Source organism: Orcinus orca, chromosome 9, assembly GCF_937001465.1.
Source record: "Orcinus orca chromosome 9, mOrcOrc1.1, whole genome shotgun sequence".
NCBI lineage: Eukaryota > Metazoa > Chordata > Mammalia > Artiodactyla > Delphinidae > Orcinus > Orcinus orca.
Window position 1 is genome coordinate 45,463,911 of NC_064567.1, and position 18,894 is coordinate 45,482,804.

The 18,894-nt window shown below is 47.5% G+C and overlaps 1 protein-coding gene across 1 annotated transcript in view; it reads right to left on the minus strand.

The window, feature by feature from the left end:
- The window catches only part of MINDY4 (MINDY lysine 48 deubiquitinase 4), a 102,783-nt gene extending 88,976 nt beyond the window's left edge, over positions 1–13,807 (minus strand). Inside the window, exons 1-3 of the mRNA XM_004269940.3 lie at positions 13,633–13,807; positions 7,269–7,388; positions 3,855–4,090 (exon numbers count right to left, since the gene is read on the minus strand). Coding sequence (XP_004269988.2) covers positions 3,855–4,090; positions 7,269–7,388; positions 13,633–13,788 — 512 coding nt within the window. The 5' untranslated portion in view covers positions 13,789–13,807. The remainder of the gene's footprint in view (positions 1–3,854; positions 4,091–7,268; positions 7,389–13,632) is intronic.
- Positions 13,808–18,894: the final 5,087 nt, after the last annotated feature.

Below are 18,894 nucleotides of genomic sequence, written 5' to 3' on the forward strand. Positions count from 1 at the left end.
AGACCTGAAACAAGAAACCAAATCAGAGTCGATGACCGATGATAGGATCCCTTGAATCCTCAGTATGAAGAGCATCCCTGTTTCTCCCAGACCCCAGTGATTAAGGAAAACTGTAGCCCTTCAATACAACAGTTCCCCCCTCCCATTATGGTATACATAGGGTTCGGTACTATCCACGGTTCCAGGCAGCCACTGGGGATCTTGGAATGTATCCCCCATGGATAAGGGGGGACGATGGTATAGTCATAAGAGGGGTGGAGCCCAGTTACTGCACACCACTGAGGGTGGTGGATAGAGACCTTTGGAAAACCTGGCGTTCCCAGTTAAGGTTTAGTAAAGTTAGGCATGCCAACAGCTTCTTTTCTTGGGTTGCTTGGCGTTGAAGAAAGAGGGTGTGTGTGTGTGTTTGTGTGTGTGTGTGTGTGTGTGTGTGTGTGTGTGTGTAAGAGAGGGAGAGAGAACAAAAGAGGGTAAGAGATTGAGAGCAAAAGCAAGGAGTGAGGAAGAACAAGAATGAGAAAGAGGGCTTCCCTGGTGGCGCAGTGGTTGAGAGTCCGCCTGCTGATGCAGGGGACACGGGTTCGTGCCCCGGTCCAGGAAGATCCCACATGCCGCGGAGCGGCTGGGCCCGTGAGCCATGGCCGCGGAGCCATGGCCGCGGAGCCTACGCGTCCAGAGCCTGCACGTCCGGAGCCTGTGCTCCACAACGGGAGAGGCCACGATAGTGAGAGGCCCGCGTACCGCAAAAAAAAAAAAAAGAGAAAGAGACAGAGCAAGAGACCCAGGTAAAGAGGAATCCCACCTGTGGTCACTGAGAGCCCAGCACCCCTCGGACACAGGCTGGGCTATGCTCTACTATCAGACTCTGGCATAAAGAGGCGTCAACATCAACTCTGTGCCAAGCTGCTTACCAAGCACTGGGTCATGCATGACAGAAGTGGTCATGTGCGCTATGATTGGGACATGCCAAGCAGAGGAAGGATCCGGAACCAACCCTGGGGAAATCTAGAAAGGCTTCCAGAGAAGGCAGAACCTGAGTCTGAAAGAATGAGTAGGCAGGAGGTAACCAGAAGGCCCCAGGCACTATCACAGAGTCCTGTAAAAGCAGGACATGCTCAGGTGAGCTGGCGGGGGGGGGGGGGGGGGGGGGTGCGGTGGGACACCTGCTGATGTGGAAAAGGCTTTGCAAGTTCTCCTAAGAAGTTTGGACTTTATCCTAAAAGTTACAGGGAGCATCTGAAGGCCTTTCAGCAGGGAAGAGCATGGCCAGACTTGTTTTGTGGAAATCTCACTCTATCTTAGGTCAAGGGTGGATTTGAGAAGATGACCAGGGGCCTGGAGGTGAGAGAAGGAGACCCTGGGAGATAGCCAGGGGAAGAGGTGAGAGTGTGAATGGAGGCCGCTGTTGCGAGACAGAGAAACGGGGGAAAGAGTCTAGCATCATTAAGGACACAAAGGGATGCAAAAATGATAGACAAGGAGGAGTCAAGGATAACACCCAAGTTTGTAGCTTGGGTAACTGGGTGGAACTCTGAAGCTTCAACCTCTGCATTGCTGGCTTTTTATCGGTTCAAAAGTATTTCATTTCCCAGCCAGGCAGTAAGTGTATTTGAAGGAGGAATCATCTTTTTCATACCACCCTCATTTCCTTTCACATCTTAAGCCTTGAGTTAATTTTTTGGTGGTCCCCATCTTTTAGCAGCTTGACACCCAGACCTTAAGCTTTGGCTACCCTCAGGAAAGGAAATGTTTTTCAACAGAGCTGGAAGAAAACACCCTTTCCCAGGAAGTTAGACTCACTATTGGTGATGACATGCAGTGTGTTAAGGTTGTAACTTAACATAACTGCTCTCCAGTGCTGATCGTTTTGTAATGTATAAAATATCGAATCACTATGCTGTGTAACAGGAATTAACATAGTGCCATAGGTCACTTATACTTCAAAAACAAACAAAATAGAAAAAGAGCTCAGACTTGTGGTTATAAGAAGCAGGGGGTAGGTGGAGGGGGAATTGGATGAAGGTGGTCAAAGGTGTAAACTTCCACTTAGAAGATAAATAAGCACTAGGGATGTAATGTACCACATGATCAATATAATGAACATTGCTGTATGTTATATATGAGAGCTGCTAAGAGAGTAAATCCTGGGGCTTCCCTGGTGGCGCAGTGGTTGAGAGTCCGCCTGCCGATGCAGGGGACACGGGTTTGTGCCCCAGTCCATGAAGATCCCACATGCCGCAGAGTGGCTAGGCCCATGAGCCGTGGCCACTGAGCCTGCGCGTCCAGAACCTGTGCTCCACAACAGGAGAGGCCACAGCAGTGAGAAGCCCGCGTACCACAAAAAAAAAAAAAAAAAAAGGGAGAGGAAATCCTAAGGGTTCTCATCACAAGGGAAAATATTTTTTTCTTTTTCTTTTCTTTTGTATCTATAAGAGATGATAGATGTTCACTAAACTTACTGTAGTTATCATTTCATGGCATATATAAATCAAATCATTCTGTTCTACAACTTAAACTTATACAGTGCTGTATGTCAATTCTATACCAATAAAACTGGAAGAAAAAAAATAACTGTTTTCCAAATAATAGAGGTACAATCAAGAATGCCAGTTCATTTTCTTCCCGAGTTCCAAAAGAGCTTATTTTCCAGATTTCTCCATCGCTCCAGTGTTTAGTGGCCTTTTAGAATTCTCTACTCCTGTTTTTAAGAAAATGCTAACAAAGGAAGCCCCGAACCTTATGAATCATGGAATTTAAATTAAACATTTTGAATCATAAGTATCCTCCATCACAAAGTGGTCCATTCCCATGGCTTCCAGAGGAAAAGAACAGTGCTCCATGACAGGGATTCTGAAAATGCAGAGGATGGGAGGCTGAGTGATGGCCTCCTGAAGATGTTCACAACCTAGTCCCTGGAACCTGTGAATATGTTACTTTACATGGCAAAAGAAAGGGACTTTGCAGACATGATTACGTTAAGAATCTTGAGATGGGTACATTATCCTAGATTGACTGTGTGAGCCCAATGCAATCACAGGGGTCCTTATTAGAGGGAGACAGGAGGATGAGAGTCAGTAGTAGGAGATGTGACACAGAAGCAGGGGTTGTAGTGATGTGATCTGAAGATGGAGGAAGCAGCCACAAGCCCAGGAATACAGGCAGCCTCTAGAACTTGAAGAATGAAAGGAAACGGGTTCTCCCCTCAAAGCCTCTGGAAAGAACCAGCCCTACTGACACCTTGCCATTAACCCAGTGAGACCAATTTTGGACTTCTGACCTCAGAACTGTAAAATAAATAAATTGGTGTTGCTTTAGGACACCATGATGGTTAGATTTTGTATGTCAGCTTGGCTAGGCTATGGTACCCAGTTGTTTGGTCAAACACTAGTCTAGATGTTGCCGTGAAGATATTTTTTATATTGTGATTAATTAACATATTGTGATTAATATCTACAATCAGTTGACTTTAAGTAAAGGACATCACCCTAGATAATACAGGTGGGCCTCATTCAATCAGTTGAAGATCTTAAGAGCAAAAACAAAGGTTTCCCAAAGAAGTAATTCTGCCTCAAGACTGTAACACAGAAATCCCGCCTGAGCTTCCAACATGCCAGTCTGCTCTACAGATCTCAGGCTCGCCAGCCCTACAACCACATGGACCAATTCCTTAAAATAAATCTCTTTATTTAAATATATATTTATGCACATATATATTTATACATATACACATTTATACCCTATTGGTTCCTTTTGGTTTTGTTTCTCTGGAGAACCCTATTACAGCCACTGAGTTTACAGTAATTTGTTATAGCAGAAATAAGAAACTAATCCACAGTATAAATGAGAAGAGGTACCTGGCTTTGCTTGTTTCTGACAATGATGTTCTCCAACTCGCATCTTCACTTGCAAGGTCATATATATTTACCAGCGTGGTCTCTGAGCATCTCAATGGTAATTTGTTACTTTTCTTTGGTATTGAGAGTGCAGGGATTGGTGTTTCTTGAGTAAAATTGTTACCAGTATTTCCAAAGTGATCCAGAAAATATCTGGTGATGAGTTCAAGGTTTGTTTTTAGAGGATTTCCCTTTGCCTATCATCAGAAGAAAAAAAAATCATTAATTTTATGTACAGCTTTGGGGAAAGGTGGGAAAGACAGCCATCACAATTCTTTGACATAGTTTATCAATTTCTTACTCATCCATACATTCTCTCAGCAAACATTCACTGACTGCTTATTATATGTCAGGTACTGTGTTAGGTAGCAACACAGATGAAGACAAAAATCAGTACCTTAAAAGAGCTAGCATCCAATGCATGAGTCAGGAGAGTCAATGAACAACTGTAACAAAATGTGGTATGAACAGAGGAATACCCGAGCAAATTTCCTCTTGTTTTTTTCTCCTGGGAATAACTTTATAAAATATATATCCTTTTATTAAAAAAAAAAATTAAGTCTTTATGATCGCTAACGCTACAACTTTATAAACATCTGGGACCTGAATGACTTCTTAGCTTATGTACTCTACATTTAACACTGGGCATAAGGAATTACAGAGACAACGCTGCAGAAAGTTAGCGCAAGAGCATAGAGATGCAGTCAGGATTGACTCAGTTTACACCCCAATCTTTAAAAAAGATAAAATGAAACTTTTTTTTTATAAATTTATTTATTTATTTATTTTTGGCTACATTGGGTCTTCATTGCTGCGCGCGGACTTTCTCTAGTCGCGGTGAGCGGGGGCTACTCTTTGTTGTGGTGCGCGGGCTTCTCATTGCAGTGGCTTTTCTTGTTGCAGAGCACGGGCTCTAGGCACATGGGCTCAGTAGTTGTGGATTGCAGGCTCTAGAGCACAGACTCAGTAGTTGTGGTGCACGGGCTTACTTGCTCCGCAGCACGTGGAATCTTCCCGGACCAGGGCTCGAACCTGTGTCCCCTGCATTAGCAGGCGGATTCTTAACCACTATGTCACCAGGGAAGTCCAAAAGGAAACTCTTTAGTAGTAGGTTTTGGAAATAAGTGGTATCAGTATTTCCCTACCCTGACAGCACTAAATATTATCTTTGGAGGTTTTTTTAAGACAGATTCTCAGGCCCCGCTGAGTCTTACTAAGCCAGAATCACCAAGATTAGAACCTTGATTTCTTTTAGAAAGTCTCCTAAGTAATTTGTACAGACACAGTTATCCAAGCAGCAATCCACAGGCTGGCCTCAGGGGCTAGACCATGTGTCAGTCCGCAACCCACCTGCCCAGTAACACCCAGGCCCTTTGGAACTGCGGCCAGGCATGGGGCATGTGGTGAGTTTGCAGTCAGAGTGGTAAAGTGCCTGATAAAGAGCCTGGCACAGAGGGAACCCTCGGGTGTATCCAGTCTTTCCCCCTTTCTATTCCCTTGACCTACACAGCAGAACTCTGGGACCAAGACCCACAGGGTTATGATCAAACTCAACAGAATTATCAGGCAGTCAAAATCAGGGGACAGTTTTATTTTTTTTAGAATGGGACCCAAAAAGCTATTTTGCCTAAGTCTAGATGAAACTTACAAGGAAGAGAGTTGCGGGGCGGTGGGGGGGATGTTAAATAATTATTTCAACCTTCTTGTTCTTCTTTCAATACGAGAGATTTAGGGCCCTGAATACCTGAACTGTACTTTGTGGCCTTTCACATCACTTTGCTCATAATAGATAGAGCCTTTATATGAATCTAGATACCATTTTTCAAAACCTCAATTTTACACAGGCGTTTTATCTACTGCACACTTAATAGGGAAAAACAAGTTACTGGAATTAACATTAAACTGGCAGGGCTTTCCCAGAATCACTCTAGCTTTGTGCTGAGTGAACGTCAAAATTATAATGCCATAGACAGATGAATGAGTATATTTTCCTGTAAAATATAAGCTCCAATTCATTGTATAACAGCTAATAACTACTGTATAAATCAAATTATCAGGGCACCTATCAAGATCTAATGAAAATATCTTAAGTATCTTAGATAATAGTTACCTTAGGGAGACTACACCACAGTGAAGAAATAAAAGGAACTTGAATGGCAAAGATCCTTCTGGGAAATTAGGTAAAGATGTATTTATATAAAAATTCCACTGTGCAGCAATGGTTAATTGAATTTTCTGCCTAGCTGTCTCACTCTCTGTGGAAAATCTTTCTAAAATGTACAGTCTACTCTCCTGCCTTCAAAGACAGCTAGAGGAGGATTGCTGAGTGTCTGCTGCCTGGGGCAACAGTCTTCTGTCTACAGGGGATGGAGGGGCCCGAGTGTCACCGCAGGACCCAGAGGATGAAGGTCTTTACCGGGCCTCTGGTAGGACTTCACCTGGCTGCCACTTGTGATAAATGCTGAACGACACGATCACGAAGTTCTTTCCACCTCTGACACTTATGCCCTCCCACAAGGCATCTGCTGGAGAGCCCATTCTTGAATCAAATTATAACGTTCTCTCTTCTTACAGAAAGAGCAATTAATTCAGAACGGTAGCTTCATTCCTTCGTTCCTGTATATTCATTCACTCGCTCATTCATTCATAAATACACACTGACTATTTACTAGGTCATCAGTCCCATGTCAAGTATGGGGATACAATGCATCCTGCAGCGTCCAAGGTAGTGCGGAAGGCAGATTGTAATTAAACCACCACACAAATATTCTATTATAAACATAAGAAGCACAACGAAGGAAAAATAAGGGGTACCCTGAAGGCCTGTAACAGAAAGTGGGGGCATCGAGGCTGGGGGATCAGGGAAGCACCCCGAGGTGCCTGTTCCATTTGCTACCTCAACTCCAACGCACCCGGGTTAGCTGAACCCAAACCCTGCACCTGCCTGAATTAAACGTCACAGTGACCTTAAGAAAAAGGTGTTACTCAGAACTGCAGAAGGAAAACCATATGCAGGCAGAGAACGGAAATTTTTAGCATAACTGAATGCTATATTTTTAAGTACAGTCTTACTAAGAATAGCCTCATGGCGGGGAGGAGGGAGCACCGGGAATAACTGTTGCAGGCTCGGGTTCAAAATGCGCCCCAGAGCTGCACACGCGCGGCGAGGCCAGTTGGGTGCTGCCGACTCAGGCTGGAAACCCCACACACACAATTGTGGGATTCGTCCGCGCTCAGCCTGGTCTGTTTCTCCCTGACCGCATGTACGGCAAGCCTCCGGCCACTGGTCTCGGATGACCTGGCAGGGCTCATGAGTGCTTTTGACGTCGCCACATTCCGTTCCAGAACTCCGTACCACACGTTGAAAGCACATACCCTGTTCTCCTTGTAGAGAACTTCAAGATGCAAAACCTTCCGGAGATGGCTTCTGCTGCTTATGCTGAGATCAGAGCGTGGGCGTTCCTGGTCCATGGTCACACACGTCTTCTTTAAGCCCTGAGGGAAGAACTCTGAGTCACTCTTTACCATTTTAAATCAAAACCTTCCGAGCTCTGACGCAGAGGATAAACAAGACTGTTAATGTTCTTTTCGATCATCTTCTCCTGCCTTCCTCTCAGGATACTGGGAGGACCAAAAACTGACTTAAGCATTTATTTTGATATAAACTTTACACTTGATATCATCTTCACAATTATTATTCCGAATCTTACAGCCACCCTGCGGGCTGGGCTCAGGCTGAAGTTGTCAACGCGTTTTATAGAAAAGGAAAGTGAAATCCAGGTAGCAACTGTCTGGCCCGAGGCTGGCTCTGGAGCCCTGGGTTTGGCCTAGATTGGGGGCCACAGGATATGAAGCATTAAAAATAAACAAAAGGAAAAGCATAAACAAAAGGCCAGTATTCATTTCCTTCTTCTTTCAGATGGGGCACCAGAGTCGATTTGTCCAACATAACACAGTGGACTCACAGAGCGGGAGTTCTGACCATCCCAGGCTGCGAGGCGGTGATGCGAGGACCCAGACTCACAGGAAGCACGTGGTAAGCGTCTGCAGTGCCCCAGCGCAGCCGCTTTCCATCATCCGGCCCTGAACTCCCAGAAGGCCGGCCTTGGGAAGCACAAATCCCCCTAAGAGCCTGGCTTCTTCATTTGAAAACGACAGCAGCTGTGGCCTGCCCACCTCCCCAGAACGCAGTGATAACCAAATGGCGGAAGATGAGGAGATGCCTCACACACAGCTCAGCCTGGCATTAAGGGAGCCCTTGCTTCTGATGGATCCAGACCCCAGTGCTAGCCAGGCCTCAGTGGCTCCCCTAGGCTTTGTATTCAGAATTTTACAGAGGCTCTCAGTGCTGGGAAGACAAGACAAAACCTGCTACCTGCCATGAATTGGGACAAGAAGAATTTGTGAAACAAGACGTACGAACACAACCTTGAACCAAAAGGAATGAAAAGAAGTCTTGGGGGGGCGGGGAACAGAAAGAAATGTTGGGGAAAAGGTGGGGACATGCCTGGGTCCATTAAGGAGAGTCAGCCGGAAGGAGAGGTGGGACTCAAGAGGCACCTGCATTTCATGGGGGCTTAACCATGGCCTTCCCACCCAAGTGAAGTGGAAACCTGTATAACAAGGGTCCCTCTCTTCTGGGTAACTCTTGATGTTTGTCAGCAGTTCAGATCAGCAAGTCTTGGCACACTTAACAAATTCCCTGGGGTTGTGGTGCAAACTGGCATTTGAAAACCACTGGAGCAGTGGACAAGGATGCCCTCAGAAATCAGCCAGTCATCGGTCCCATCATTCATTCAACAAACACTTGTCGTGCACCTACTCTGTGCCAGGCTCTGTTCTAGATGCAGAGATATAGATGGATTATGACCAAGTCCTGCCCTCATGGAAGTGACATTCTGTTAGGGAAGCAAACCACAAACAAAGGGGTAAATGTACGGTACACCAGCTGCTAATATGCTCTATTATGAAGACAGAGAAAACAGAGAGAGGGGAGACACTATTTTAGATAGCCAGCTAGTTATTGAGCATCATCCATGTGCTCACTCCTGTCTTCACGTTTCCCCATCTGTGAAATGAAAGGAACAAACCATTAGTCCACTCGTTCATCTGCTAGAGGCAGAGGAGTGAACAGACCAAAGTCCTGGCCCTCACAGAGCTCACCTACTATCAGGAAAAAGACAACAAATAGAATACCCTATGGGAAAAAAAATACAGCAGAGTCAGGAAACACAGAGGGCCAGGAGGGGGTGCAGGGAAGGGTTGCTACTTTATAAAAGGTGATCAGGAAAAGCTTCGTGATTAAGTGACATTAGAGTCGAGACATGAGGGAACTAAGGGAGCAGATTGTGCAGACACTTGTGGGTAGTGTTCTACAAGGGCAAAGGCCCTGTGGCAGCTACAAGGAGGCCAGTACAGCTAGAGCCATGTGACTAGGGAAAAGTGTCAGGAAATGAGGTCATAGAGGTTGCCCAGAGCTTGCTAAGGAAAGGCCTTGTCGGCTTTTGTAAAATGGAAAGGCTCCTGGAGGATTTGAAAAACGGAGCATCCTGGACTAACTTATATTTGCAAAGGATCACTTACTTGGCTGCTAGGTTGAGAACAGACTGTATGAGATAGGGGATTACATATTCAGATTAGAAGGCTATTGAACAACTCACATGAAAGATGGAGGTAACTTGGACCAGGGTGGTTGTAGCAGAAGTGGGAATAAGCAGCTACATTCTTTAAGTGCTCTGATGGGAAAGCCTACAGATTTACTGATGGACAGCATGCACAAAAAGGAAAAAAAGCCAGGAATGGTTCCAAAGGTTTTGGTCCAAGCAACCAGACAGTTAGTGATGCTACTTACTGAAGTGGGAAAAATTGCAGGAGGTGAAGGAATCAGGAATTGAGTTTTGAACGTGTTAAGTTGAGGTGTTTATTGGATATCCAAGTGGAAATGTAACATAGGCAGTTGGAAAGAATGTAAGAGTTCAAGGAGAGGTCTTGGATAGAGATAGACATTTGGAAACTGTCAGCATATCGATGGTATTGGAACCCACAACAGTGGTGGAAGTGGCTGGGAAATGAATGGAGAAGAGAAGAGGGCCAGAGACTCAGTCTTTAAGCCCACCAGCATGCACAGCTCAGGAAGCCAGGGGGGACTTGCCAGGAACCTGAGAAGGTATAGAAGGAAAACCAGGAGGGGGTGATCTCCAGAAGCCAAGGGGAATGAGTTGCCAAGAAAGGCATAATCAACTGAGTCAAACACAATTGTTAGATCAATAAGTGTAAGGACTGAAAATCAGAAGTCATTGGTGAACTTGACAAGAGTTGTTTCCATGGAGTGATGGGGACAAAAGCCTGATTAAAGTGGGTTTGAGAAAACAGGGAGAAGAATTAGAATCAGAACATACAGAGCCCTTTCATGGGTTTTGCTATAAAAGAGAAAGAGTATAGTAGCTGGAGGGTGTTGGGGTCAAGATGGAATTGGTAGGAGCACATATACATGTTGATAAGACTAACCCAGTAGAGAAAGCAAAATGTATGATACAATACAGAGAGATGATGATAACTGCACCAGTGTCCTGGAACACACAAGAGGGGACAGGCACACAGGGAGGGGTTGGCCTTACCCAGGAAGATGGAGAATTCATTCCTAAGAACAGGAGGCAGGGTGGGGCGAATAGTTCAGGCCCAGGAAGGTTAGTTACCGTGGTGGTAGGGCGTGCTGGAGTTTTCTCAAGGCTGCTTCTATTTTCTCAGTGAAATTAGAGGGGGAGGGGGCTTTGGAACTTGAGGAGATAGATGTGTGAAATGGTCGGCCAAGATTTGAGACAGTGAACGGGCTGGAGAGGTATAAGCAGATGGGCGGGCACCCCTGAGGCACCACAGGGGTGAGTGACCATGAATTTGGCATGAAACCATCAACACAGTGGTGTGTTTTCCCCCAGCCCCATTCAGCTCTGCAGTGCAGGCACAGAGTAGACCAATCTGAATTTTTAACATCAGAGGAGTATAACGAAGGGAGAGACAGGCAAAGGAGTTGACCGTGGTGTTGAGGGCGTGATTACAATGATGGGTGGGTAAGACGTGAGGAGAGGTCACAGAGGGCTGAGGAATGGTGAAAAGTTGGCAGGAACAGTGGAATGGAGATGGCAGTGAGACCGAAGAATAGTTTATATCGGGCTTCTCATGGGGGTGAGCTGGAAGTGAGGGACGATGGGATGCTTGGAACTGAGATTATGGAAACAAGCCTAGGGCATGACCACCTGGAAGGAGTGTCAAAGGTCAGGTGGGACAGGTCCCTGCAGGAGAGGGAGGCTGGGGCACGAGAGGAGGGAGGACTGGAAGGCTAGGGCACCAGAAGAGTCACCTTGGTGAACCCTGCCATTGCCAGGAGACTGTCATGATTCTCCCTGCAGGGGGATCACGCTTGGAGGAGGCCAGTGTAGCTAGGTACAAAGTAGGTTGGAGGGTAGAGGAGGAGTAGTGGAAGGTGAGGTTCGAGGGGGAGCTGGCAGCCACGTCATGGGGAGCCTGGTAGGCCCTGGTGAGGCCTTCCCTGGGCTTTTATTCTAATTGCAAAAGGAAGCGCATGGAGGGTTTTGGACAGAGGAGTGACATGATCTGACCTGCTCACCCTGGGCAAGTTTCTTCGCCTGCCAGTCTGATCATAGTCTTTCGTGAAAGGGAATAATTATACCTCTTTCAGGACTGTTATGAGGATTTGAGAGAATAAACAGGCATCTAGAAAGTACCTCGCACCACGCTGGGCACGCTCTTGGTTAGAACTGCTCGGTACCTGCCTTGTGCCAAGCCCTGAGGGGAGCACACAGTCTCTGTCCTGGAGCAGAAGGGGATGAGCAAAGTAGCCGACCTGAGCTGCAGTTCCAGCTCTCCATGACTTTCTGAATGACTGCGGGCAACTCCTTTCTCCTCTCGGGGCTTTAGTGCGCCCCGATCAAAAGTAGGAAGGAGAGGAGACCAAGTGAACCAGACGACTGCCAAGGTTCCGCCCAGTTCAGGCGTCAGCTCTGGGGACCTGTCTAGTGGGTGAGACAGGCAGAGGTATAAACCATCACATGAGCACCGATGAGCAAACCACAGGCAAATGAATCAGTTATTTCAGCCGCAGCTGCCTGAGACATCTTGAAGGAAATGGAACTTGGGATGGGCCATGGGTGGAACAGGGAAAAGAAAGCATGTGAGAGAAGCTGGAAATGAGATTGGGCTGGTAAGGTGAGGTTAGGCTACAGGGGAGCCTTGGATATCAGGTGAGGTCTCTGGATTTCGTTTGTACTCGAGAAAGGATAGGCATGAGGAAAACGCTCAGAGAGTTTTGCTTGGTAGCCCAGACTTAAAAGAAACGATGGCCGTGGTCAGCCTCACAGGGTGTATCACTGATATCCCCTGTGTAGCCAGGACTAGGTGATGGCAGGTCAATTAGCCATAAAAACAGAGCAGGTACAGTGAGGCCACATTGCATTTTAAATAAAAATACATTTTCAAAAAGCAAAGAAAGACACTTTCAAAACAGGTGCACATCAGAGATGGGGGAGGAGACAATGTTGAATGCCAGCTGTGCCAGATACAGTGGCTGGGACCTGCCCGTACATTACTACTAATCCTCATTATAGATCTGCCACGAGTAGGTCTTATTATTCCTCTTTTACAGATAAGGAAATCAAGGCAGTGAGTAAGGTACTCCAGCTTGAGCTGCTAATTAATAGCAGATACTTGAACTGTTCCCTCCAAAGCCCTTCCCTTTCCCCCATTCAAAACACTGTTTATTTTGTTTATGTGTGTCTTTTAATGCCAGACAAGAGCCCGTCGTCCCCACCCAACATGACACCAGGAGGACACCAAACACACAGCAGGTGGTCAGCCTGGGTCGGCAGTGGGTGCTTTCCCTACACACCCACACACAGTGACCCCCAGTGACCTCTTCCCCAGCCTGCCCTCATCTCCACTGTCAGGGCAGGTAGGAGCCAAGGACCTCCCCAACTTTTTTTTTTTTTTTTTTTTTTGCGGTACGCGGGCCTCTCACTGTTGTGGCCCCTCCCGTTGCGGAGCACAGGCTCCGGATGCGCAGGCTCAGCGGCCATGGCTCACGGGCCCAGCCGCTCCGCGGCATGTGGGATCCTCCCGGACCGGGGCTCGAACCCGTGTCCCCTGCATCGGCAGGCGGACTCTCAACCACTGTGCCACCAGGGAAGCCCCTCCCCAACTTTTGAGTTCTCTGAAAACTCTCCTGGGACAAGACACTAGGAGAACTTAAAAACAAAACGACCTCAACGATTGAACTTCCCACCGATGAACAGGACTAAAGGGTTTGACTGGCAAGAACTTTTCTTAGCCCTTTGGATTTCCTTTGGGGGGAAGTTCTTTCCTAGTGGGATGTAAGCCTTGGGACTGGTTATGGAGCCCGGCGGCAAGGCCGGCCTGCTGGGCTCCCAGAGCCTCGTGAACTTTAAGAAAATGGGGAGGGCCCAGGCCCCTGGTTCGCGCGCCCTGGAGGGAGACGCCCGGGAGGACGGCCGCGGTCCTGCACCGTGACAGAAATGGCTCCTGGGAAAGGTAGTTCCCCAGGCCCGGGAAAGTGGCGCTTACATCGGGCATCTCTAGGGTAGGCTGCGGGCAGGGGAAGGGCTCCCTCCCCGAAGGTGCAGAGGTTGCAGGGGTGCCTCCACACTGTTCCCCCCGCCACCCCCCAAATTGAGCAACTTCCCAGGGCTGTGAGGGCGGCGCCACGTACCTTCCTGCTGAGGAACTCCCTGACCAGGGAGGCCGCCACCTCCTCCACGAAGAGGCTGTCCATGCTCCGGTCTGCCCACGAGGCCGCAGCGCCGCAGCCCCAGATCCCGGGTCCGTTGGGGCCAGTATGGCCGCGTTGCCGTGGCGACGGTGTCATCAGAGCCGGAGAACTCCGCCCCTTCCCTGGGAGCGCGCGGGCTGGGAAGGCGGAAGGGAAGGGGCGGAGCAATCTTCAAACTTGCTCTGAGAGCTGGAGGCGGAACGCAGAAGGCACAAGCCCCGTGCATCCTAGGGATCAGGCCGCGGGCTCCGGGCTTGGCTCCTGGCACTGGCCCTGTCCATCTGGGTGGCCTAGAACAAGTCGCTGCTCCAATCTGAGTCGCATCTCACAAGGTGTGAATTGGGGAGAGTGCCTGGCTCCTGGTTCCTAGAGGAGTAAACCCACAGTGAAGTGGCCCCTAGAGATCCAGCCCCAGCACCTCAGCCGTCTCCTGGGTTCCCCCAGGCTGACTCACCTTGGCTGGCCTCCGCTGCAGGGATAAGGAGGCCCAGGACTCTCTGTGACTTGGTGCTCAAATTAAAGGCTGAATCCCTGGCCCCCTTGGTGGCTGCTTTCCCATAAGGAGACTGCCAGCTATTGAGCACCAGGCATTGACACACATTAGCACATCTTTAATCCTACAACCTCCAGGCAAGGTGCTTACTATCGGCCTGTGCTTTAAACCAAGACACTGGGATTCAGAGAGGTTAAGATTGTGCTAAAGATCACACAACTAGGAACTGACAAGGCTAGGAGTCCAGCCAAGCCCATGCCTTTGCCCAGTACCAGCTTCCCCAAACTCAGTCACTTGGGGACCACCTTCACAATCTCCACCCCATCCGCACATCACCCAGTGTATTGGTTTGCCAGCGCTGGTGTACAAAGTACCACACGCTGGATGGCTTAAACAACAGAAATGTGTTCTCTCACAGTTCTGGAGGTTAGATGTCCAAGATCAAGGTGTCAGCAGAGTTGGTTCCTTCTGAGGTCTCTCTCCTTGGCATATAAATGGCTGCCTTCTCCTTGTGTCTTCGCATGGTCTTCCCTCTGCGTGTCTGTGTCCTAATCTTCTCTTCTTAAAAGGATACCAGTCAACTGGATTAGGTCCACGCTAAATAACTCATTTTAACTTAATTACCTCTTTAATGGCCCAGTCTCCAACTACACGTACATTCTGAGGTACTGGGGGTTAGAACTTCAACATACGGATTTTGAGGGACACAATTCAGTCCATAAAACCTATACTGTTACTTACATTATTATTGACTTTAAGCCAACATACATGTTTCTAGATTTATTTCAAAAGGAAAGTATGGAAATCCAAGATCAAGGCACCCACAGATTCAGTGTCTGGTGAGGGCCTGCTTCCTTGTTCGTAGATGGCTATCCTCCTACTGCATCTTCACATGGCAGAAAGAGAGAGGGAGCTTGGTGGGGCCTCTTTTGTAATGGAACGAACCCCCTCCAAGAGGGCTCCACCGTCATGACCTAAGCACCTCCAAAGGCCTTATCTCCTGATACCATCATGCTAGCGGTTAAGATTTCAATATATGAATCTAGGGGAAACACAAACATTAGACCATAACGATTACTTAGATAGTAGTATTTCAGCAAAAACTTGAAGAAAGACAGGATAAAAGCCATGCAGATACTCAGAGAAAGAGCACTCCAGGTAGAAGACACAAGTGCAAAGGTCCTGAGACAGCATCGAGCCTGAGTGCTTGTGAAACAGGGAGGCCAGGAGGGAATGAGGCAGCAAGACCCACTATGAAGGCCTGCGTGCCTGGAGCCCGTGCTCCACAACCGGGGGGGCCACCGCAATGAAAAGCCCCCACACCACGGCGGGGAGTAGCCCCCGCTCGCCACAAGTGGAGAGGGCCCGTGCGCAGCCACAAAGACCCAACACGACCAAAAATAAATAAATAAATTTATAAAAAAAAAAAGAAGTGTGTGTAATTCTCTTCCACATCTGTGACGGTTAATTTCATGTGCCAATTTGGCTAGGCCATGGTAACCAGATATTTCGTTGAACATAAGTCTAGATGTTGCTCTGAAGGTATTTTTTTAGATAAGATTACCGTTAAAATCAGTCGACTTTGAGTAAAGCATATTACCCTCCATAATGGGTTGGGCCTCATCCAATCCGTGAAAGGCCTTAAGAGGAAAAGACGGAGGCCCCTCAGGGAAGATGGCATTCTGTCTCCAGATATATGTATCCTACTGCCTCCACACTCACCCTGAAATGGCCCTGAGAAATTCTTGAGCAAAACTCCTTAGCATTGCCCAGATAAAAAAAGATGCCTTCTTCTCTGGGGAGAACTGCCGTCTCTGACAGTTATTCCACATCCTGATGCTTTCACCATTAAGTGCAGACCCCAGACCCTCAGACACAGCTGTCAGTCCCAACTTGTGAGTAGTTCCTGATTGAAACAATATGATGTCACCCTGTGGAACTCACAATATAATATCCCCTAAGAAAGCATTGTACATAAAAATTCTGGTCCAAGTAAATCAATGGAAAATTCCCCCAAAACACTGTGGCAAAATCCACTGATTGCCCACAGAATCCATTCTTTCCTTCTTTCGTGAAAATATATCTGGAGCAGGGCAAGTGGCTTCCCAGCCACACTGTATTTCCCAGCTTTTCTTGAAGTTGGATGTGGCCATGGAACTAAGTGGTCACCAATGAGAGGGAATGAGAGGGGCAGCCCTTTAAGACTAGGCTCTACCTTTTCCATACTCTTCCCTCTCCAGCAAGCCACAGCACAGCTGCACCTATGGGTGTGTGCTGTGACCATAAACACAAGACAACACCCTAGGGCAGTGATTCTCAAACTGTGGCCCTCAAAACACCAGCACCACCTGAGAACTTGTTAGAAATGCAAACTCTCAGTCCTTTCATCAGATCTACTGAATCAAAAGCTCTGAGGGTGATGCCAGCAATCTGTATTAAACCAGACCCCTATGTAATTCTGAGGCTCACCTACGTTTGTGCATGCTTCCCTAGGGGGTGGCAGAAATAAGACAGAAGGCATCTGGTTCCCTGAATGACTACATGGCGCAGAGAGTCACCAGGGGGCCTGGAATTCAGATCCTTATAAGGAAGAGAAGTAAACTTCCATCTGGTTTGGGCTTTGTTTATTTATTTATTTGTTTTTATTTTTGGAAGTGGGGATGGGGGTGTCTTTTGTTACAGCAGCTTATCTTTTCAACCTAAATAATACAAACCTCCAGGAATGAGTAAAAACCCAACTGCAGGCAGTGGTCCCTCTCTCCAGGGTTTGCTAGACCAGAGCTTCCCCATGGGAGCGTTCCACAACAACCCGCTGCAAATTCGGTGTGGCTGTGCTCAGATCATGACCTCCTCGGGCCTCAGTGCAGCCGGCTGAAACCTATCTGGCCAGAGACCACAGGCTGTACAGCCATGAGCAGCCTTCTCCTTTTACCCCAATACACATGATCATTTTTGTGTGTGCCCTGACATGAAAACTGCCCTGGGGAGGCCTCCTGCTCTTCATAATGGTCCATCTTCTGCTTCTTGCTCTCCCTTCCCCTGCTTCTCTGACCTCTTAGTACACAGCAAGGTCTGTGTCTCTTGCTCTGATGGCCTGACTTGGGCACCCTGCTCCAGGTTGGCTATTTGCACATTCTCCTGAGCTGTGCCGTGCTTCTGAGCTGATGGTCACTGGGATTTTCCTTTCCACTCCAGTCTCCCTAAAGACAGGGGGATCCATTCTCAATTTTAAGGCAGTGCTTGGAGATTGTTGGAGGATTTCTTTTCTCCCGGGTTTCTCTGCCTGAGTCCTTTGTTCCAAAGGAGGCTGTTTGGAGCAGGTAGCTATCCGCACCTCCCCAGGTCAACTCAGGCTTCATGGACCACTTCGTGTGCTGGCAGGCAATGTGATGGGTCTCAGGGACTAGAGCAAAAGAAGGCAGCCTAGAGCCCTCCGTCCTTTGCTTTTACTCCCATGCCTGATTATATTGGTTAGCATTAGGTTCAGCTGAGAGTGACAGACAAGGAGGACTTAATAAGGAAGTGCTCAAAGAATGATAGGGACATGTCAAAAGAACACACAAGCCAGCTGAAAGGGACTCCTACTGGCCAAATCTGTGCATCAGAGTAAGTAATGATAAAAATATAGATCATAACCCATTGACTAGAAATAAGAATCCGTGAGTCCATATTTACTGTAGGAAAGAAAGAGAGAGAGAGAGAGAAAGGAAGGAAGGAAGGAAGGTCCTTACATTTGTATGTCAACTAATAAATGTAGAAAACCGACAGAATTAACAAATCACACAGGCACCTTATGTATCTGCACAAAGGCACCTTATGTATAGCAGCAGCCATGATTCCTGGGCTGTGTTTCTTCCCATTCGGGGCTGGAGTAGGGCTGCCAGATAGAATACAGGACACCCAGTTGAATCTGAATTTCAGATGAACAAATAAGACTTATTTCAGATAAGTATGTCCTGTGCAATTTTGGGAACACACTTACCCTAAAAAAAAATGTATTTTGTTTCTCTGAAATTCAATTAACTGAGCATCCTATATTTTTATTTGCCAAATCTTCCAGCCCCAGTCTGGAGGCAGTGGTACACTCAAACTGACATGTATCATTTCATGAGAGCCAACTGCTAAATTTTTAGGAATTTTCTGAGCTGACTGTTAAACCACTGGGAGCTTGAAATCAACCATGGTGGGAGTATTTACACCATGGAAACTGCAGTCATCACGAATCAGTGCTTTTCTGTTTTTAGAACTGGTTGTGAAACATTTACCAATTCTCCACTGTCTAGAAGCTTCCTTGTCTTTAACACACTGAGTCAAGACTCTGAAACCGTGTCCGTGGGTGCTCTACAGTTGCATGGGAGGCACACACCCAGGGCCACCAGGGAAGGCAGCCTCACGGGGACCGATGGTACCAGAAGCGCTTCCTGCCCAGGGACTACTTGGCCATCTACTATGGCTTCCAGCGGAGCGGCTGGGCCCGTGAGCCATGGCCGCTGAGCCTGCGCGTCCGGAGCCTGTGCTCCGCAACGGGAGAGGCCACAACAGTGAGAGGCCCGCGTACCGCAAAAAAAAAAAAAAAAAAAAAAAAGAATGTCCGCATCATCTTAAACATCCTTCTATACTGTGACTTTTGAATAACTCAGGAAAATTTCCATTTAAGAAGACTTCTGCCCTAATTTCAAACACAGGAGCACATTTTCAAGCTATCAAGA